Genomic DNA, 22,912 nt, shown 5'->3' on the forward strand with positions numbered 1-22,912 from the left:
AACTTCAGTAAATAGACTTTTAGCAATGTGGTGGTAAGATGTGGGAGGAGAGGAAGCATTCTATAGCCCTTGATTAGGTCTCAATTTTTTTAATGAGCCTATTCTTCTGAACTATGAGCTTCCCAAGTGCTTCTCAGACCACCCCACTCCCCAACCCACCCAGTTACAAGGGGAAAAATGAATAGAGTGGGCTAGATTTGGGTATTCCTCTTTTTCCATATGGAAGACTAGAGTGTATATGAGTTGCATATTTCCCTTTCCCCTGTTCAGTTAGGCTCCGAAAAAACACCAGTTTAGGCTCAAGTGAAATAGTTTTCTCCTGAGGGCAGGCCTTGTTAAAAACGCTCTGAAGTGTGAGGTAAAAATGGTAAAGTAGGAAGACCCTGAGCTCACCTCCTCCCATGGGCACACCAAAATTACAACTATTTATGGAGCAACTGTCAATGAGAATGACCTGAAGACTAGCAGAAAAGATCTTCTGCAACTAAAGATATAAAGAAGGAACCACAATGAGATGTAGGAGGGGCAGAGAGCATAGTCAAGACCCACACCCCCAGGTAGGTGATCCACAAGTAGGAAGATAATCACAATTGCAGAGGTTCTCTCTAAGGAATGAGGGGTCCAAACACCATATCAGGCTCCCCAACCTGGGGAGTCCTGCACCGGGAAGATGAACGCCAGAACATTTGGCTTTGAGGGCCAGTGGGGTTTGATTTTGGGGAAGCCAGGGGACTGTAGGAAACAGAGAATTCTCTCTTAAAGAGCACACAAATCTCTCACATACTCCAAGACCAAGGACAGAAGCAGTAATTTGAAAGAAGGGTCAGACACACTTGCTGATCTTGGAAAGCCTCCTGAAGAGGCAGGAGGGAACGGGAGCTCACTATGGGGATATAGATACTGGTAGCAGCCATTTTTGGGAGCTCATTCTATTGCGAGGACACTGGAGCTGGCAAGCACCATTTTGGAATCCTCCCTCTAAGTTTTTGTTTTTGTTTTTTTTTAATTAATTAATTATATTTATTTTTTGGCTGCGTTGGGTCTTCTGTTGCTGCGTGCAGGCTTTCCCTAATTGCGGTAAGCGGGGGCTACTCTTTATTTCGGTGCACGGGCTTCTCATTGCAGTGGCTTCTCTTGTTGCGGAGCACGGCTCTAGGTATACGGGCTTCAGTAGTCGTGGCATGTGGGCTCAGTAGTTGTGGCTCACGGACTCTAGAGCACAGGCTCAGTAGTTGTGGCGCATGGGCTTAGTTGCTCCGCAGCATGTGGGATCTTCCCGGACCAGGGCTCGAACCGTGTCCCCTGCATTGGTGGGTGGATTCTTAACTACTGTGCCACCAGGGGAGTCCCCTCCCTCTAGCTTATTAATGCAGGGATCTGGCCCCACCCATCAGCCTGTTGGCTCTAGTCCTGGGAAATGGGACAATCAGCTAGCTGGGTGGGGACACAGTCCCACCCACAAGCAGGCAGGCTGCCCTAGACCACCTTGAGCCTGCAACCATCCCAGGACCCAGCCACACCTACCAGAGGACCCAGGACATGGTCCCACCCACCAGTGGGCTGGCACTAGCCCTGGGACCCCTGGGACTTTGCAGCCAGCTCTTGGGACCTGGCCCTGCCCACCAGCGGGCTGACACTAGCTCTGAGACCCAACCTCACCCACCAGTGGGTGAGCACCAGCCCTGGGACCTCCTGGGCCCTGGCCCCACCCACCAGCAGGTCCATACCAACTTCAGGACCCCCCAAGGCCCCTGAAGTCAGAGATCCTGGGACCTGGGCCCACCCACCAGTGGTCCGGCCCTGGCCTCGGGACCCCCTGGGCCTCTACAGCCAGCCACCTTGTGACCTGGCCCTGCCACCAGTGGGCCAGCACCAGGACTGGGACTCCCCAGGCAATACAGCTAGCTGGGCTAGGACCGAGCCCTGCCCATCAGCAGCTGGAAACCTCTGCACTAGGCAAAACCTGACAATCAACTGGGCCAGGATCCAGCCATGCCTATAAGCACACTTATAGTAGTCAGTCCATCACAACAGAAGGGCCCACTCAGCTCATATAGGGGACACCCCAAGAGCATATTGCTCTGCAGACCAGAAGGGAGTGGCACAATACATTTAAAGGGATGAAAGGGAAAAACCTACAACCAAGAATATTCTACCTGGCAAGGCTATTATTCAGATTTGAAGGAGTGATCAAGTTTTACAGATAAGCAAAGGTTAAAAGAATTCAGCACCTAAATATAAGACTGGAAACTGTAAAGCTCTTAGAAGAAAGCATAGGCAGAACGCTCTTTGACATAAAATGTAGCAGTATTATTTTGGATCTGTCTGCTAATGCAAAGGAAACAAAAACACCAAATGGGACCCAATTAAACTAAAAAGCTTTTGCACAGCAAAGGAAACCATTGACAAAACTAAAAGACAACCTATGGAATGGGAGAAAATATTTACAAACGATATGACTAATAAGGGGTTAATACCCAATATATATAAACAGCTCATACAACTCAAAATAAAAAAAAAAAACCTGATTTTAAAAATGGGCAGAAGACCTGAAGAGACATTTTCCCAAAGGAGACATACAGATGCCCAACAGGCTTATGAAAAGATGCTCAACATCATTAATCATCAGACAAATGCAAATCAAACCACAATGAGATACCACCTCACACCCACCAGCATGGCTGTCATCAAAAAGACCACAAATAACAAATGTTGGTGAGGATGTGGCGAAAAGAGAACCCTTGTACACTGTCGTTGGGAATGTAAATTGGTCAGCCACTATGGAAAACAGTATGGAGTTTTCTCAAAAAAACTAAAACTAGAACTACCATACAATCTAACAATTCCATTCCTAGGTATTTATCCAAAAAAGACAAAAACACTAATTTGAAAAAACATGTGCATCCTTATATTCATTGCAGCATTATTTACAATAGTCAAATACTGTATGATATCACTTATATATGGAATCTAAAATCAAAACTAATGAACAAACATAAGAAAACAGAAACAGAGTCATAGGTACAGAGAGCAAATGGGTGGCTGCCTGAGGGGAGAGGAGTGGGGGAATGAGAGAAATACGTGAGGGAGATTAAGAGGTACTAACTTTCAGTTACAAAATAAACAAGTGTGGGTATGGAATGTACGGTGTTGGGAACACAGTCAATAATTATGCAATATTTTGTATGGTGACATGGTAACTAGACTTATTGTGATGATCAGTTTCTAATGTACAGAAACATCTCATCACTACATTGTGCACCAGGAACTAATAGAGTGTTGTAGGTCAATTATACTTCAAAAACAAATAGACAAACAAACAAACAAGCAAACTCATAGAAAAAGAGATCAGACTTGTGGTTACCAGAGGTATATGGTGGAGGGAATTGGATGAAGGTGGTCAAAAGGTACAAGCTTCCTGTTATAAGATAGATAGTAGGGATGTAATCTACAACAGAATAAACTAACACTGCTGTGTGTTACATATGAAAGTTGTTAAGAGTGTAAATAATAAGAGTTCTCATCACCAGGAAAAAATTTTTTTTCTCTATTTCTTTAATTTTGTGTCTATATGAGATGACGGATGCTCATTAACCTTATTGTGGTAATCATTTCATGATGTATGTAAGTCAGATCATTATGCTGTACACCTTAAACTTATATGGTGCTGTATGTCAATTATATCTCAATAAAACTGGAAGAAAAAAACAACAAAACCCAAAACCAAAAAGCAGACAAAACCCCAGAATGGTCTGGGGTATTTCAAAACAGTTAACCTTTTCCTCCCCCTACTGGAAGCATGAGAAGATTTTTCTCCGATAATCACTGTAAGAATCTGGTGGAGCTCCTAAAAATAAAACTCACAAAAGTGTGAGAGGGTCCCTCTGACTGGGTCCCCCCAGAGTCTTTAATTCCCATACTTGTTTCAGGACTCCGTTTCCACCTGGTTTTCTCTCTTTTTTTTAACCTGTTTTTTTTTCATTCAACATAATTATTTTGAGATTCATTCATATTGTTGCATGTGTTGATCGTTCATTCTTTTTATGGCTGAGTGGTATTGTATGGATATACCACAGTTTATTCATCCATTCACTTGTTGGTAGATATTAGGGTAATTTCTAGTTTTTTGCTATTACACATTGAACATTATTTTACAACTTTGGCATAGACGTGTACTTATATTTCTTTGGGATAAATACCTAGAAGTAGAATGGCTGAATCATATGGTAGGTAAGTGTATATTTAATTCTTAAGGAAACTACCAAACTATTTTTCAAATCGGTTGTACCATTTATACTCCTATGAGCAGTTCCTGTTGCTCCACTTCCTCATCAACACTTAATATGGAAGGTCATTTTAATTTTACCCCTCTAAAAGGTGTGTAGTGATATCTCATTGTGGTTTTAATTTACATTTTCCTAATGACTAACAATGTTGAGTATCTTTCCAATTACTTATTTGCCTCTTGTATGTCTTCTTTTTTGAAGTATCTTGTAGAACATTTTCCCCATTTTTATTGGGTTGTTTTCTTACTATAGAGTTTTGAGAGTTCATTGTATATTTAGGATGTCAGTCCTTTATTAGATATGTGATTTGAAAATATATTTTTCTAGTCAATGACTTGTCTTTCCATTCTCTTAATAGTGTCTTTCAAAGAGCAGAAGTTTTTAATTTTGATAATGTTCCAACTTATCAATTTGTTCTTTATGGATGGTACTTTTGGCATCATATTAAGAAATCTTTGCCTAGCCTGAGGTCACAAAGATATTATCCTGTTTTTTCTACAGATTTTATAGTTGTAGGTTTTACATTTAGATGTACAATATATCTTGAGATAATTTTTATATATGGTATGAGGTATGGATCAAATTTTAGTTTTTGCATGTGGATGGATATCCAATTGCTCCAGAACCATTTGTTGAAAAGACTATACTTTCTTTATTGAACTGCTTTTGCACCTTTGTCAGAATCACCTGATTACATATTCAAGGGTCTATTTCTAGAGTTTCTATTCTGTCCCATTGATCTGCTTATTTTTATGCCAATACTACTCTGTCTTAATTAATGTAGTTTTATAAGAAATCTTAAAGTCAGGTAGTGACATTTTCCAGTTTTGCTCTTACCATTCAAAGTTGTTTTGACTATGTTACTTTCTTTGTATTTCTGTAAAAATTTTAGAATTATCACTTTTTACAAAAAAGCCTGTTGAGATTTTGATTGGGATTGCATTAAATCTATTGATCAATTTGGGGAGAACTGGCATCTTAGCAACATTGTCTTCTGATTCCTGAAAACAATATGTCTCTCCATTTATTTAGGCCTTTTTCAACTTCTCTCAGCAATGTTTTGTCGTTTTCAATGTATAAGTCTTGTGCATTTTTTGTCAGCTTTATCCTTAAGTATTTCATATTGTTGATGCTATTATAAATGGTACTGTTTATTACTATTTCCATTGCTAGTAAAAAGACAATTGATCTATTCTGCAACCTTGATAAATTCACTTATTAGTTCTGGTAGTGTTTTTAAGAAAAATAGACTCCATTAGATTTTCGACAATTATATTTTCTGCAAAGACAGTTTTACTCCTCCCTTTCTAATCTGAATACCTTTATTTCTTTTTCTTGCTTCACTGCACTGGCTAGTACCTCCAATATATTTGAATATAAAAGTGGTAAAAGTGGGTATTAATGCCCTATTCCTAATCTTAGGGGAAAACTGTTTAGTCTTTTATGATTAAATTTGATATAAGCTGTAGGTTTTTTCTTTGATGTCCACTATCAGGTCAAGGAAGTTCCCTTCTATTTCTGGTTTGCTGAGTTTTTATCTGAAATGTATGTTGGATTTTGTCAAATTCTTTTTCTGAATCTATTATTTTCACTAAAGATCTGCATTTATTTTCCTCAAAGCCAAATACTTTGCATTTTACCAGTTGTCTCAGACATTGGATTTGATGGATAATTACAATAGCCACATTTCAAAAATCTGTTTTTTTTTCCCTTGAGAGTAAACTGTATTAAAGTTACTTTCCAGAAAATATATTCAGTAAATATGATAATGTAGTAACAAACTTGGGCTCATAAGCCTTTGAAAATTTTGAGTAATCTTCAATGATATTGATCAGGAAATTCTTTCACTGATGGAATCACTTCTCTCATCTCCAGAACTGTATCACCTGGGAATATTGACATGATCATATAGTTTTTCTTTTTTGAATTGTTAATATGGTGAATTACATTGATTGGTTTTCAAATGTCAAGCCAACCTTGAATTCCTGAGATAAACTCAAGTTGGTCATTATGTATTATCTTTTTATATATTATTGCATTTGACTTGTTAAAATGTTAAGATTTTTTGGCATGTTTGTTCATTAGGGAAGTTGGTTTGTATCTTTCTTTGTCATGTTACTGCTTGGTCTTATAGAGTGAGTTGGGAAGTGATCCAATCTCTTCAGTATTCTGGAGAAGTTTCTGTAGAATTAGTATTTTGTTTCTTTGAATGTTTGTAGGATTCATTAATAAAACCATCTGTGCCTGGAGTTTCTTCTGTGGGAAAGTTTTAAACAAAGAAGTCAGTTTCTTTAATATGTGTGGGGCTATTCAGATTACCTATTTCTTCTTGAGTGAGCTTTGCTAATTTGTGTCTTTCAAGGAATTTGTTCATTTCATATGTTATTAAATTTATTGATATAAAATTATTTACAATATTCCCTTTAATAACTGTGCAATCTGTAGTGATGGCACCTCTCCTTCCTGATATTGGCCATTTGTGTCTTTTCTACTTTATTCCTAGTTATTCTGGTTAGAGTTTTGCCAATTTTATTGATCTTAAAGAACCAGCTTCTGGTTTCATTGATTTTTCCCTATTGTTTTTGTTTTCCATTTCATTGGTTTCTGTTCTGATCTTTGTAATTCCTTTTCCTCTGCTTACTTATTTCTACTTTCTTAATTGACTTTAATGCTTTTTTTCTTTTTTAATGTAGACTTTTAATGTTATAAATTTCCCTATAAGTGCTGCTTTATCTGCATCCCACAAATATTGATACGTTGTGTTTTAATTTTCATTCATATACAAATATTTTCTAATTTCCTCTCTGATTTCTTTATTGACCCATGGACTATTTAGAACTGTGTTATTTTCCAAATATTTGGGGATTCCCTAGAGACCTTTCTGTTATTAATTTCTAATTTAATTCCATTGTAGTCAGAGAACATGCTTTCTATGACATAAATCCTTTTAAACTTACTGAGACATTTTATTTTTTTAAATTATTTTTAAAATTTTATTTATTTAATTTATTTATTTTTGGCTGTGTTGGGTCTTCATTGCTGCACACGGGCTTTCTCTAGTTGTGGTGAGTGGGGGCTACTCTTCTTTGTGGGGCTTCTCATTGTGGTGGCTTCTCTTGCTGTGGAGCACAGGCTCTAGGCATGTGGGCTTCAGTAGTTGTGGCACGTGGGCTCAGTAGTTGTGGCTCGTGGGCTCCAGAGCACAGGCTCAGTTGTTGTGGCGCACAGGCTTAGCTGCTCTGCGGCATGTGGGATCTTCCCAGACCAGGGCTCGAACCCATGTCCCCTGCATTGGCAGGTGGATTCTTTTTTTTTGCGGTACGCAGGCCTCTCACTGCTGTGGCCTCTCCTATTGTGGAGCACAGGCTCCGGATGCGCAGGCTCAGCGGCCATGGCTCACAGGCCTAGCCGCTCTGTGGCATGTGGGATCTTCCCAGACCGGGGCATGAACCCGTGTCCCCTGCATCGGTAGGTGGACTGTCAACCACTGCGCCACAAGGGAAGCCCTACTGAGACATTTTAATGGTCTATCATAGTGAATGTTCTTGTACACTAACAAAAAAATACATGTATTCTGCTCCATTTGGTTGGAGTATTCTATAACAATTTACCCTATTTCTGTCTTTCTATTTAAAGTGGATTTCTTGTAGGCAGCGTATATTTGGGTCTTGCTTTTTTTACACAATATGACAATCTCTGCCTTTAATTGGGTTGTTCCGACCATTTACATTTTAGGTGGTTATTGAGATTGTTGGTTTTCAATCAACAATCTTACTATTCTTCTATCATTTGTTCTTTGCTCTCCTTTCCCCTTTTTCTTTGTTTTGGATTATTTTTTGATTCCATTTTTTCTCACTGATAACAATTTATTATAATCCATTGGCAGCACACAGATATTAATGAAACCAGAACTATGTCTACAAAGAAGTGGGCAATGATATGTAGCCATTCTATGGGGAACTGTGTGTACTTAATCATCATCACATTTTATTAATTTCTTGATCCCTTGCTTGTGCTGCTCAGTATCTTTCCACAGGGGCTAAATCTCCTTTATGTGATGAGTGATCTCATCTTCATGGTGTTTCTTCAAGGTTGACAGTTGTTCTCTAGTCTGTGCTTGGAGTCATCCTTCCTCTTCAGCCTGTTCTCTCTTTCCAAAGGCCCCAAGGGTCTCCTGGATGGCATCCGCACCAGGATGGAAATTTTCTGACCCTTTGGGGCTGAGACCGTTGAGAGTTGAAGCTTAGGGCTTGCATAGTTCTGACGTTCCACATGCCAAGCAGCATCTGCGTCCATACCTCCATGACTGACCTTGTTGTCAGTGCAGCCCCTCTCCAGTCATGCTATGACTTCGGTTTTACGTCCTTTGCTTTGTTTTGTTTCTTGGCCGTTGATTTAGGGCTTACAGTATACAACTTTAACTTATCATGTACTTCTTTCATATATTATACTGATTCACGATAGTATAAGAATCTTACTTCCATTTCTTCTCTCTCAGCCTTTGTGCTATTGTTGTCATACATTTTACTTCTACATATTTTATACACCCCACAATTCATTGTTATAAAATTGTAAAGAGATTTAAAGAATAAGGAAAACAATCTTTCAAATTTACCCACATAGTTACCATTTCTAGTGCTCTTCATTTTCCCTTCCTTGTACAGCTAACGGAATTTGTATTTCTATACTGCAGGTTTGCTGGTGATAAGTTCTTTCAGACTGTGCATGTTTGAGAAAAGTCTCTATTTTGCCTTTGTTTTGAAAGGTATTTTCACCAGGTATAGAATTCTAGGTTGACAGTTTTTTCCTCAGTACTCTAAAGCTATCACTCCACTGTCTTCAGGATTGTATTGTTATCAAAGAGAATTCTGCTGTAATTCTTATCCTTGTTCATCTGTATAGAATATGGTCTTTTACCTCTGCTTGTTTTGAAGGTTTTCTCTTTATCACTGGTTTTAAACAATTTGATTATGATATTCCTTGGTGCACTTTCCTTCATGTTTCCTGTGCTTGGGGTTCTTATTTTCATCAAATTTGGAAAAATTTGGCCATTATTTGTTCAAATATTTTCCTTCAGGGACTTCAGTTATATATTGTGACTTGAATTTGTCCCAATGCTCACTGATATTCTGTTCACTGTTAAAAATCTTTATGTTTCATTATGAATGGTTTTTATTGGTATTTTTTCAACTATTCCTTCCATACTGTGTAATCTGCTATTAATACCATCCAATGTTTTTTCCATCTCAGATAGTGTGGTTTTCATTTCTAGAAGTTTGAGCTATGTCTTTGCTTTATCTTTCATGTCTCAAATTAACAAACTGAATCTTTCCTCTATCTCCTTGAACATAAGGAATACAGTTATAATAGCTGTTTTAATATAATTATATACTAATTCTACTACTGTGTCATTTTTCATTAATTTTCAATTGATTGCTTTTTCTCCTAATTATGGACCCAATTTTTCTGCTTCTTTGTGTGCCTGGTAATTTTTGATTAGATGCTAGATATTGTGATTTGAACCTTTTTTTAAATATAATTTTTTTAAAAATTTATTTATTTTTGGCTGTGTTGGGTCTTTGTTGCTGCACGCAGGCTTTCTCTAGCTGTGGCGAGTGGGGGCTGCTCTTCGTTGCGGTGTGTACTCTTCTCATCGCGGTGACTTCTCTTGTTGTGGAGCACAGGCCCTAGGCGTGTGGGCTTCAGTAGTTGTGGCTTGCGGGCTCTAGCGCACAGGCTCAGCGGTTGTGGCACACGGGCTTAGTTGCTCCTCGGCATGTGGGATCTTCCTGGACCAGGGCTCGAACCCGTTTCCCCTGCATTGGCAGGTGATTCTTAACCACTGTGCCACCAGGGAAATCCCTTTTTTTTTTTTTTTGTAGCCATGCTGTGTGGCATGTGGAATCTTAGTTCCCTGACCAGGGATTGAACCCATGCTCCTTGTAGTGGAAGCGTGGAATCTTAACCACTAGACCACCAGGGAATTCCCTGATTTTAGCTTTTTGGGTACAGATATTTTTGTTTTCCTATACAAATTCTTGAGCTTTGTTCTGGGATGCAGTCATTTGCAAATAGTTTGACCCTTTTTTAGTTTTTCTTTTAAACTTTTTTTTAAGGTGGGAGTAGAGCAGCACTTAGGCTAATTTTGGCCCACTATAGAGACAAAGCCTTCTGAGTGAATACTCTATCCCATGTTCCAGGAATTATGAGATTTGTCATTCTGGTTAGTGAGAATGAAAACTACGCACAGTCCCAGGAGAGCTCTGAGTATTGTTCCCTCTAATCCTTTCGGGTGGCTCTCATTGGCTTTTGGGCATTTCCTCACATGCATATGTTGATTAGTACTTAGTTGAAGACCCCAGAGGAATCCTTTGAGGATCTCAGGACCTCTCTCTCATTGCATCTCTCTTGTCTACAATACTCTTATCTTCCAACTCTCAGCTTTATCTCCTGTACTTAGGGAGATTGCCAGGCCTACCTTGATTCCCCTTTCACTGCTGGGTCAATCATAGGACTCACTTCATTTGTTTTCCATCTCTATCCTTTGTTGCCTGATGTCCAGTCTCTTGAAAATTGTTGTTTAATATATTTTGCTCAGTGTTTAGTTGTTTTAGATGGGAGAACAAATCCAGTCCCTATTATTCCATCTTGGTCAGAAGCAGAATTTTCTAAACTTTTAAAAAACATATCTTTTGACTCCATACTCTAATCTTTGTATTTATGGTGCATTTATACTTGTGTGTACTGCATTATTGAATATTTTCCTGACAAAAGAGAAATTTTGTTTTGACTAGCATTGATGAGAAATTAATTGCCCACTTATAATTTTACACATCTAATAATTGGAAGAATTTTCTAGAGACCAGCTTCTGGCTTCATACATTTAAAACATTGTTTGTCCTCCATTTCCCATTTTACTTTTAGGGCCAGGTTCTATAAGGTATATTTATATCAATACAACCTTTGGTGCTTCTCCTTCACATCATTATGCAAGGTGAGGCAGCGCAATGCTTGATAGGACCACTCCTGGAAGCCATTTCTACACTGGGATGGCTAGTAAAAACTCAACTATACACGAAAGTGACTGCAAACCACATAAATATATTTTACTCAAAAAATAACCCCTTATTCAATTTACCTTTAGCTAAATTCTCAAAATGCTGTGGCCACCACTCCAAGGTCACCCAACACGGGGGAAAGTGTGATGTAGATGCCACCGTGAAAAGAGACAGCAGTCTTAACTGACTACAGTTAAAATACTTACTTTTGCAAATTTTATAAAAACATATGACCATATGAACACACTGCTTGGGCCCTTCATGTTTGGAAGGCGCTGTGCCAATCATGGTCCTTGAAGCTTAACTTCATGGTAAGTCTGCCTCTGCTCATGATGCCTCTTTGGTTCAGGCTCCCAGTGATCCACCAAATAGAGCCCAAATTCTTCTCCTGGGCGGACTGGGCCCTTTCCTGAACCCATTTACTTCTCCAGATCCACACTCCCACCCAGACTTCTCACCATGCTGGTTGGCAACTCGGTGCATTGCATACATTTTTCTCATTACCTGGAATACCCTTAATTGCCTTCTTTTCCTGGGAGCATCTACCCCTCCTTCAAGAGCAGATTGAGTGTCATTTCCTCCGTGAGACCATTCCTGACTCCACTGGGGATTGTGTCACCACAGCTTATTCCTATTTTTATCTTTTTGATTTTTCACTCTTTTCAGAAGCAGAGGAAAGCTTCATTCTTTGATCAAAGAATGGAGAGGTGTGAGCTAGTGCTCCTGAGTACAAGATCTCCCTGAAAGGCCTTCAGCAGGGCTGTTTTATAAGGATCTTGTCAGCGGCAGGAGGATGGAATTCCGGGCAGTCTGGCACAGCTGTGCTGCCCCTGACACTCACTCCAGATCACAGTGCCGGGTGTGTGTCCCTGCACACAGCCTGCCGCCGCCATCTTGAATTGCAGTGTGTGCTGGGCATCTCTGCACACGACCCGCCGAGCTCAAGTGTCGGGCACAGCCATTTTGCTGAAGTGCTGGGGGACAAGGCCTCTGCACTCGGCACCCTATGAGCAAGTGAAACTGGTGTCAGGACTTACTGAAGCTCGGGTCCTTTATGTCTCATGAAGAAGGAATTCGTCGAGAGGTAAGAAGTAGATTTACTAAGGGGACACACACTCCACAGAATGTGGTCCGTCTCCAAAGGCTTGAGAGCGGCCTCCAATTTTTATTATAGTCCGCATAATACCGTGTTTCGCATTGTCTCTCCCACCAGCACTTAAAGCCCCTAAGGCCCTGTAACTTATTTATTTCTCTATCCCAGTGCCTAAGTCAGTGAGTTGTACCTAGTAGGAGCTAATGTATGCATGTTTGAACGAATGAAATCTCTTTGTTTTCCTCCCACAGAGTGCTGGCTCTTGCTCACTTATTTGTCTTATTAAGGTTTTTGTTTGTTTCAGCATAAACAGTAAAGGAGGAGTGAGACATTTTTGAAACATACTTAAATGAACGAATGAATATATAAATAAATGTTGATAGAGTCATCCTGACCCTCGTGTAACAAATAGTTATGGATGATCTACTATTAGGAGCTACATAATACTAGTAGCTATCGCTTTCTGAGTGCTTACTTATGCCCTAACTAGTTTGGAGTCTTAGATTTGCTCAGTTAAGGCTCACAATCCTATGAAGCGGTTTCTGGTATGCCCTGCCCTTCTACTAGTTTGGGCTTCCATCCGTGCCTAAGGCAGGGACTGTGGCTGAGCTCCCGACTAGGCCATCAGGGAGGTGGCAGAGCGCGGATGTGGGGAGGGGACGCGCCCCGCCCGTGGCAGCAGGTCTGAAGCGGGTCCCTTCCAGACCGCTGACCCGTCCTTTTCTAAGGAGGTGGGTGTGCGGCTACACCTCGGTGTAGAGAGAATCTTAGCGACTGAAACACCAGGGGGCGCTAGCAATTCAGCTTTCCGATGAAGGACGGGGCTGCCGTGGCAACCTCTCAGCTTCCTCTCTGGACTCGCAGCCCTGGAGCCGCCCTTTCGCCCGCTGCTTCTTTTCACAAAGGCTGCAGATCTGCAGACTACTCACCCTGTGCTACGTACTTGCCCGGTTTATCTCATTTAATTCTCACAAAACCCTAAGAGGAAGGTTCTCATATCTTCACTACATTGATGCTGAAATGAAGGCTAGCGAGGTTAATTGACTCGCTCAAGGTTACACAGAGGATGGCAGAGTCCTTGTTCTGAACGACTTTTCTTGCTCCTCCTACTTCTGCATCCCCACGTCCTACGTACATAGATTATACACATAACCCTATCAGCGCAAACCAGGATCCTTCTCCCTTCTGTTTATTTAAATCCGATGTCTCTAGACCCACAGATTTCCCTGCTCTACTGAACTTCATAGGCACTTGGGGCCTCATCACCCACTTGGGGCACCTGCTGCCCAGCACTGCCCTGAGATGTCACATCTGCAAGGCTTGTTCCCCCATCAGTGTGTAAATTCCAGCCTTTAGCATGAGGCTTCACACAGAGTCAGTGCTTAATAAACATAACCTGAATAAGTGACAGGCAGGCACATAAAATGTGTGTGTGTGTGTGTGTGTGTGTGTGTGTCCTCAGTATAGCTCAGGGTCTGCAGAGAGACAGCAACAACAAAAACCTGTTGAAAATATGTGAATGAGGATTTAATAGTTTAACATTACTATTTTGCTCTACCTCCTTTATGTTTGTATCCAGCTGGGACTGAAAACTCCCAGAAGGTAAGGATGAGGAATGTTCGCATGCGTGTGTGTGTGTGTGTGTGTGTGTGTGTGTGTGTGTGTGTAGGGGGGGTACTGGGGGAAACCGAGGAGACTGGGGCAGAGCTTTCCCATGGTGAGAATAAGGCTCACATAGAGTATGTGTGTGTGTGTGTGTGTGTGAGAGAGAGAGAGAGATGCCAAGATCTGAGTTAGAGCAGAAGGAAAATGAGCCCTGAATAGGAGCCTTGTGTGTGGCCCTGTGGTGCTGACTCACCAAGACTCAGGAGAGGAAAATACACTAGGGATGAAGAAGGGGCCTGTATGTTGTGGCCACCACCGTACCACCCTGAGGACACCCTGTCTGCTCTGAGGCCCAAATGGTCTTGAAAGGCTTTGATTTGGGTTAGGTGGGCTAGGAGTGGGGAGTGGGCACTACAGAGAACGGAGATGGGTAAGTCTTTTGAGAATGCAAAAGACCCTTCCTGGGAGAGCTATGGGTTTGAGTTCAGGTGGGAAAGGAGAAGCACGACGAGGAGGTGTCTCTCCCCATGTATTCAGTCGCCCTCTCCTCCACAGGCAGGTGTGGCAGGTCAGATTCACAAGCGGGGAGGGATAGATGCTCATGGCTTCAGTGGCTTCTTGTCCACGCCTGAGGAACAAGCCATGCCTTATGAGTAAGTGCTTCCCAGAGCTGATGCTACCGATGGAGGCATGGCCTGGGAGTAGAAGCTCCACAGTCCTCCCCACTCCCAGCCTCACCTCAGCCGTCAAACTGGTTAAGAAACAGGAGGACAGGATTTTTGCGGCAACCAGGATGGCAAGCAGCCCTAGGCCAAAAGGCAGAGGACAAAGCCCAGGTGAACAGGATCAAAGGTTAGACATTGTAGAGCAACAGGTGAGAGGAGGAAGGAGTGCCCGAGGGAGCAGCTAGGGCTGGGCTAGGGATTCTGATCCCAAGTCTGCTAGGGAAGGAGTGGGTAGCTGAAGCGGAAGGAGGGAGCCAGACTGACTTTTCAACCCAGGCCTCGTTCTCCTCATCTGTAGGACGAGGGAGCTACCATCAAGGGTCTCTAAGCTTCCTTCTCGCTCTAACACTTGATGACTCCATGTGTGTAGGTGATCATCCCCCTTTCTCCCTACCAAAGCCCCCACTCCTTCAGTGTCCTGTTCCTAGCTCAAAGTCTCAGAAGAAAGCTAGTGAGTCAGTGGATTCATACTTAGGTGTATGACTGACCATAAGCTAATATTCTGAACTCCCCAAATGTATTACATAGTTTTGACTATAGTATGGCCACTGGAAGGAGAGTGGACTTGAAGGCCAAATGGATGAAGGTTTGAATCCCAGCTGTGCCGCTGAATCTCAGCCCTGCTCCGCTGTAGGACCTTGAACAATGTACTGTGCCTCAGTAGGTATTCGTTACTTTATGGGTCAAGCAGGAATAACCTGCCTCTTTTAGTAGTTGAGTTGATTAAATGAAGTAACGTATGTAATATACCTGATTGAGAGCTTGGCACCAAATAAAATACTCGGAAAATGTGTCCACCCACCTTTAGAGGACTTAACCATGGCTAGAAAGAACAGAGTCTGAGAGATTAAGGTGCAAGAGGCTTACCAGAGAGAACCCTTGGGATCCACAGCAAGAGAAGGGAGGGGAGGAAAATGGAGGGGCAGGAAAGCCGAGCTGCAACACAGTCTCAGTAGAGGGTTCAGCCAACCTTACAGGGGGTTTTGAAGCTGAGATGTCCCTTCAGAGCTCCCTTGATTTGGGACAAGGAGGCCAGGTCTTTATATTCCATATCAATCAATCTTTAGATATGAACTGCCCATGGATGGAGATGTGACCTTGGTCAAATTGCTTTGTTTCAGTTAAGGCAATTCCTGTAAGGGGCTTATAGCCAAGGGCTGTTTCCTGTCAGCATTTTCTGCAGCTAGGAAAATAAATCTTTCATTCCTGAAGGGAGACCTGAGTGTCTGCCATGTTGAATTAGTGAGTAGGACTCTTGTCAGGGATAAGGCCTGTTGCTACCCTTCCCAGTAATTTCTCCAAGCCAACCATTTCACAGTGGTGTGCAGAGCCACGAGCCCTTCCCTGTGCCCCTCCAGTCTAACAGCAGCACAAGTAGTCACACCACTGGGAGAAAAGGGGAAGCTGCTTCTACATCCCTCCAAGCGAATCACTTGTAGGTGTTCCAGAAGTACCCACTGGATTCTTTTCGAAGCTCGTCTTTTCTCTTTTGCTTATAGAGATTTAGAGGGTAGGAGGGGGACATTTATGTGTAACGCAGCAAGGTCCTTTCTCAACTTGCCTTTTGCCCGTTCCTAGGTCTTCCCTACAAGTTATTTGAGAATGTTTTGCAGAGTGCTGTGGCCTGAGAGCTCCTTCTTATACCAGCCCGAGCCCTTGCAGAGAGCACACCACATTGCTGTCTGTCTCCCTGAAACAGGACTCAGCTCTTTTTTTTTTTCGTGGTATGCGGGCCTCTCACTGTTGTGGCCTCCCTCTCCCGTTGCGGAGCACAGGCTCCAGACGCGCAGGCTCAGGGGCCATGGCTCACGGGCCCAGCCGCTCCGCAGCATGTGGGATCCTCCCGGACTGGGGCACGAACCCGTGTCCCCTGCATCGGCAGGCAGACTCTCAACCACTGCGCCACCAGGGAAGCCCAGGACTCAGCTCTTGGGGCCCTCTTGTGCCTCTCTCTCTGACCTCATCCTAAGACAAAGACAAGCCAACTGAAACATAATGCAAACACAGGGAGATAGTGCAGAACTCCAGGTAAGTAATGCTTTGGTGAGAGGAGTAAAGATACTTGCTTCTTTTCTAGTTAACTTTTTCCTGCCCACAAAGATCTGTTTTTGCTAGGACCACCTTTAACGACCCTAAATGGCATTTAAACCCCACTTGCATTATTCAGTTGTCTCTGGTAACTTTCTGTGTTGTTGTGCACCCCCCAACCAGAGCGTGAGTACCTTGAGGTTTTCTACGGTAGCCACTTTGGTTTCTGTCTCATCTTAAATATCTAAGAAACATGAGTTGCTTGAGGGGAATTAAGATGTTCTGTTTTTGTTCCATTTACTTGACCTGATAAAGGTCTCTAGGTTAGGGTGGTGGTGGAGTAGCATGATATCCTGCAAGGTTTAAACCTGCCTCATGCTAAGAAGCAGCCCAGGCACTTACCTTGAGCTCCACCTTGGTCTACTCATCAGAATCTCTAGGGGAAAGGGCCTGGAACTGGCGTCATGAGTGACTCTGGACATTCTCATTTGGGAAGCAGGTAGTGGAAAGAGCAAAGTACTGGGTTTTCAATTCAGGCCCTGTCACTTACTAAGGTCTCTACTACAAATCTGGTCTTCAACTACCTCACGTGCACACTGGGGATGATATAACACCTCACAGCACCCTTGTGCAAATTAGTAAGGGAATATATGTGTGGAATCATTAACATGGTGCTTGGAATCCAAGTAGGCACTCTTGACTCCATTGACATTCTAGCAAAACAGATTCTAGAGCTCAAGACATCTCCTTAGGTTAGAGGCAAGTAAGTCCTTGTGAAAGAACAGGTATGGGCTATGAGGCACTATTTCTCGAAATGTGATCCTCAGACCACCTGCATCACCTGGCCCCTAGGCCCAATCCCCAGGAATCCTTATTTTTAGCAGGATTCCCTTAAGCACAATAAAGTTTAAGAATCACTACCCCAGTCTCCTTTCTCCTCCTTTACTTGCACCAATGAACTGGCCATTGATATGTGAGCAGATGGGTGGACAGGCTCTCAAGTTTTCTCAACTAGTTTTATATCAATTAAATTAAAATTACTCCTGTGGAACAAACAATGCTCATTGCCTACCTCTGATGCATTATGAAAACACAAACTATTTTGAAGCAGCATTTCTCAAAAGACATTTGAAGTTCTGTTTCAAGGGCTAAGCATCAGAAGCGCTCTTTATAAATCACACACACACACACACACACACACAAATCGACAAGGCAGCATTGCTGAAGTGAGGCTGTTATGAAAAAATGGATATACCCTGTGTTTGTTGAAATGATCATTAATTGGCTTAAATGCTGGGAACTTAGATATGTAAACATCCACACTGTTTGAACATCTTTTGTACATCAAAGGATTTTCAAGTGCTTTTGTCTGGCTACACTAGCATTTGCTAACAGTGTAGCAGCAACAGCACTGGACTAGGAGACAAGAGATGCATTAGTCATTTGTAAAATGAGAGGGCTGGACAAGATCAGGCGTTCTTAGAGCACATGATTCATGAATGGCGTCAGGGTCTCTGGACACCGTGAAGCCATCAACCAAATTTTGCACATAAGCATATACATTTTTCTGGGGACAGAGTCTAGCTGTTTTTAGATTCTCAAAAGGTCCAGAATCCCCAGATGGTTTAAAAATTACAGACTGGATTATTGTGAAGACTTCTCCCAGCTCTAAGATTCTAAGGAAAACCGATGTCCCAGCTCCTTTTGGGGTCTAACCTGGATGGGTCACTGACTTCGTTTGTTTTTTTAAAGCCAGGAGTGAGTGCTCCCTCTTCACCAATCTGCTCCTTCCCCAACAAAATCGGCCCTGTTGTGCAACATTCTTCATTTCGTACAAACAAGACTATTTTTTGCCCAGACGGTAGGATTTAACTTGTTTTAATGAAGCCTCTGCTATAGAAACAGGCGAAGACTTCTGCACGGTACATTTGGCTTTACACACGTTCAGGACTAGTTAATGCTTGTGCTATGCATTGCACAGCATTATAATCTGTTGACCAGTAACATAGCTTTTGCAACACGGGTTAAGACCAAAATTGTGAATCACAGAACTTTTACTTAGCACACACACAATCTACAGCAAACTTAAATACTAATCTATAATACCTAACTGGATTATTGGATCCATTGCAGTATTGTGCTTATTTATCTCAGAAGATAGGCAACTAGCAAAAATACACATTTCTTTTGCATTTCCCCACCCCCATATTACACTGTAAAAGAAATACATTATTCAGTGCACTTCCTAAGAAATAAACTTCCTTATAGTATCTCTCTCTATATATATCTATGCCAAAACAAAAGAAGAGCACAATGCAATTTGTAAGATTACCATTTAAAGCAAGAGGTAATAACACTCTGGGATTATAGCCCCCTCTTCTGCTTAGAAAGTTCAGCTATTTTATCATCCAGTTCATGTGACTATGCACGGGAATAAAACTTAATGCATGATTGCTCTGGGAAGTTTAAGATAACCCCTTTGTCATTTGGTAGACACGCTGAGGCATTAATAGTATTTGAACTTTTTGATGTATTGTCTTTAGTCAAACCATAAGCTGTGCAGACACCAATATACTCCATAGTCATTTATCTTGATTTCCATCACTTGCTTTTCCCCCATCAACTCATGTTGGATTAAGAGGAAATAGATTTAAATTATAGCAGGTCAGTGGCTGCTGGATAGATGTTGGCTAGAAAAATGTATGTGAGGACACCAAGGCCTCTTCATCCTTGTGGACACAAAATCATGTACCCACCATGTCTGAGCTGGGTTGCAGACAGTCTTGTTTGGAAGAGAAGAGGAGTCATTATACTCTGCGGAGTTTGTTGGCTGTGCTAGCCAACAGGTTGGAAAGTCTGGAGGCTTCTGTCCTCACAAACTTGCTGTGATGGAAATGACCGAAGTTTCTAGAATGAAAGAGGCTGCAGCTTGGCAGCTTGCAGGCTAAATCCAGCTGCAGAAGTGTTTAACTAGCAGTATTTAAGTATTTCTGGATCAGTTCTTGATATTTAAAAATGAGAATGTTTCTCATGAAAATTTGGATTTCATAAAAATTTTAGGAGCTGGTAACCCGGGTCTAGCATTCTTGCATGGCAACAAGCAGCTGAAACTGAACAGGGGATGCCCTTTGTAACGGGGCTTGGGCACTTCAGTTTGCTACAGCTCCCACTGCTCCCAGCTGTCACACATCACTTGAGTGACCGACCTGTTTCACTCATTTGTATGACCAGTTGAGTTTTGTGACACTGGGTTGGTTTGGCCTTGTCTTCTTTTGATGCTGAAGACCTGATTTCATTTGAAATTTTCCCCTCCTGGTGGACAAGAGTCCTCCTGTGATTGACTGGGTCCCAGCTATAACTAGTTGTTTTGGTAGGTAATCTTAACATGCATTTCTACTCGTCCTTTATCCTATATTGCAAACTCCAAAGATACAATCACACTATTATTTATGTGTTTAAGTGTGTGTATGTTAAACACGTAAAAGGGGTGTTTATCTATACAGATGCATGTATACTTCCATTTAGGCAAAAGTTAATTTGGTTCCACAGATAGACACAGAGTGCTGGCAGCTTGGAGAAAAGTGTAACGGTTTGCTAAAACCTGTATAATTCTGACTTATAATATTACAAAGACAGTGAACTTTAAGTTATTGCTTTTTCATTACAGAATAAAGATCTCATTCTGTTGCAAAACTTTTATACAGAATGAGTAACCATTTCCTATTCAAGTAATAGCAAACGGAATCAGAAGTTCCTTACGCAACAGTAGATGCCTGAAGATATTTTTGAAGGATATGTGATTTCACTGTATTCAAAAACTTATGCAGGAAACTGGGAGCGATGTAATTTTTCAAAAGTACAAGAAAATCAGCACCCCAACTGCTTAATGTTCAGGAGGCTTTCTCAAGGGCTCTATAAAGCTCAGCTTTGTGGCGAGTTCACACCCACCTTTAGGATTCCCATTCTACTTATGCAGCCTTGTTTCTGAACACAAAGCTTGTATTAAAAAACAGTAAAAGACGATTAAAAGCAGTGTTGGTTTTTAACATTCAGAATTCACAGAGGATCTCATTTTTTGCAGTTAAATGATCCATTTTGTGTTCCTGCTGCAGAATCACATTCATATGGCAGAGTCTAATTTCAGGCACTTTTATAACATGTGCATCTGGAATAAAAAGTTTGCATGAGCCACTTCCACATAATTCAAAATGAGTGTTGAGTGATTCTAGTCTCCAGATAGACAGGAAATCACCACCTGGTACTCAATTAGCTTTCTCCATCATAACACGATGGTGACTGCAAAGCTTAGACATCTTTGAGGTGCCCTTCTAGCTTTAGCACAAAGATGTGAATCATAAAAATCCAAACTACTTAGTTTCTACCTAAAAAATACAAAAAGGTGAAATACACTAAATGTATTATACAGATAGTTTCAGCTACTATCAAAATAAATAACATGATCTGACTCAATGGTTTGACTCTCAGCTCTTGGATGAAATCTGATGGAATGTCAAATGTGGAGACTCCCTCCTAGGGACTAGCTACTGGTAGGCAAAAGTATCTCAACGTCCTTGCCATTGGCTACGACAGCATTAGAAGAGCAGCTGCTGGCAAGGTCTTCTGTGGTGGTCAAAGAGGATGCCTGGGGATGAGGTTTGGTCAGTGGAGTGGCAGCAGATGGAGAAGGAGTGAGGCCAGGTTTCTTGGGTGGGATGGGTGGAGGGTTTCCTCTCTCAGCTCTGGGGACGGTAGGGGACTTGATCCCTGGAGACAGGGGGCTCAGAGGACTAGACACTTTGCCTGGAGTAGGTGAATGGCTGGTGTCACCTCTTGGGCTGGCAGTGTTGGCCAGATTTCGATAGTCTGTGCCAAAGGGAGAGCTGTTGGGAGACACGGGCTTGATTGGTCCTTGCTGGCTAGTGAATCTGGAGAGCACCTGGGTGACTGTGTTTCGGGCCAGCTGCTTGGCGGCAGAGTTGTCTATGAGGGTTGGGGATAGATCCCTGGATGGAGGGCTCTGTAGACCACTAGCTTGTTGGTCCTGATCTGCTTGGGACTGAAATTTGTGCCGAGCTGCATGGAACCGCTGGTTGATCCCTACTTGGTAGGATGACTGGTAGCCAGGGCTGCTAGCTGATGACCCCAATAAGCGCTTAGTTAGTACTGGTGAAGAGCAAGGAGAGGATGTGAGAGAGGAAGAGGCAGTGCTGCTGGGAGACAGTGAGCTCCCACTGGAAGGGAGGTGACCAGACGCTGAGACTGGAGTCTCTATTCCCACAGGACACCCACCATTCTCTACTGCTTTCTCTTGGGCCAATCCCACAGGCTTCTCTCGTGGAGGCGCTTGGTTTTCTACACTGCTGCCTGTAATCAGCTCCTTGGTAGTTTGCATTTCTGGGTCAAAATGTCCATTGGTTTTTGCATAAGAGTAAGCAGGAGTGGTGGGACCAGGCAGCCCTGTGGCTGTTACCTTGGCCGTGCTGCTCCCATGGGTTCTTTCTGCCTGAAAACTCTCCGTTTGGCAAAATACGGACACTAGCACAGGTGGCTCAGTTGCTGTGCCTTTAGACAGGGTTACTGGTTTCTTCACTTGCGCGCTGGGGCTACTTTGCTGGTGCAAAGCCTCTAGGTCCTTCACTATCTTCTTCAAACTCTCCATCTCTTCTTTCAGAGTTCTGGTCCGGTTCTCTTCTCGGTTCAGCTTTGCTCTCAGCTGTTCCCTTTCAATGTCAAACTCAGACAACTGCTTCTCCACCTGGGCCTCCGTCTGCAAGCCCCGCTTCCTCTCAGCAGCCAGCTCTTCCTCCAGCTTGCTCACCCGGCTCTTCTCCTTCTCTAGTTTCAGGCTCAGCTCTCCCGCCTTCTGGCCCTCCTCGGCGGCCTTGTTGGTGGCCTTCTTGCACTCGCGCACCAGCATGGAGGAGAGCTGCTTGTGGCGGGAGCGCTCCTCTTCCAGCTGACTGGAGAGCTTCTTCTGCTCCTTTTCAAACTTTTTCACTTGGGACTTTTCAAATTCCAACTACAAAAGAATGCCACCACACATCTTGATTAGAGTAAGGAAACAAAGAGATACTGAAAAACTGTTATCAAGTAGAGTGCATCAAGCTAGCTGTTTTC

At 42.5% G+C, this 22,912-nt stretch overlaps 2 protein-coding genes across 15 annotated transcripts in view; one reads left to right on the forward strand and one right to left on the reverse strand.

Moving 5' to 3' along the window:
* The window catches only part of ST7L (suppression of tumorigenicity 7 like), a 152,969-nt gene that overhangs the window by 118,150 nt on the left and 11,907 nt on the right, over positions 1-22,912 (forward strand). For 2 of the 12 annotated variants that reach the window (XR_012333827.1, XR_012333765.1), the window contains one exon: positions 12,011-12,428. The exons of the other annotated variants lie outside the window; for them this stretch is intronic. The gene's annotated coding sequence lies outside the window, so the exon portion shown is untranslated. The remainder of the gene's footprint in view (positions 1-12,010; positions 12,429-22,912) is intronic. 12 annotated transcript variants of the gene reach the window in all.
* Positions 18,658-22,912, reverse strand: part of CTTNBP2NL (CTTNBP2 N-terminal like) — a 66,718-nt gene continuing 62,463 nt past the window's right edge. For all 3 annotated transcript variants that reach the window (XM_019919864.3, XM_019919865.3, XM_073809467.1), the window contains one exon: positions 18,658-22,814. In XM_019919864.3, the coding sequence (XP_019775423.1) occupies positions 21,333-22,814 (1,482 nt within the window). In that variant the 3' untranslated portion in view covers positions 18,658-21,332. The remainder of the gene's footprint in view (positions 22,815-22,912) is intronic.

Source organism: Tursiops truncatus, chromosome 1, assembly GCF_011762595.2.
Source record: "Tursiops truncatus isolate mTurTru1 chromosome 1, mTurTru1.mat.Y, whole genome shotgun sequence".
Classification (NCBI taxonomy): Eukaryota; Metazoa; Chordata; class Mammalia; order Artiodactyla; family Delphinidae; genus Tursiops; species Tursiops truncatus.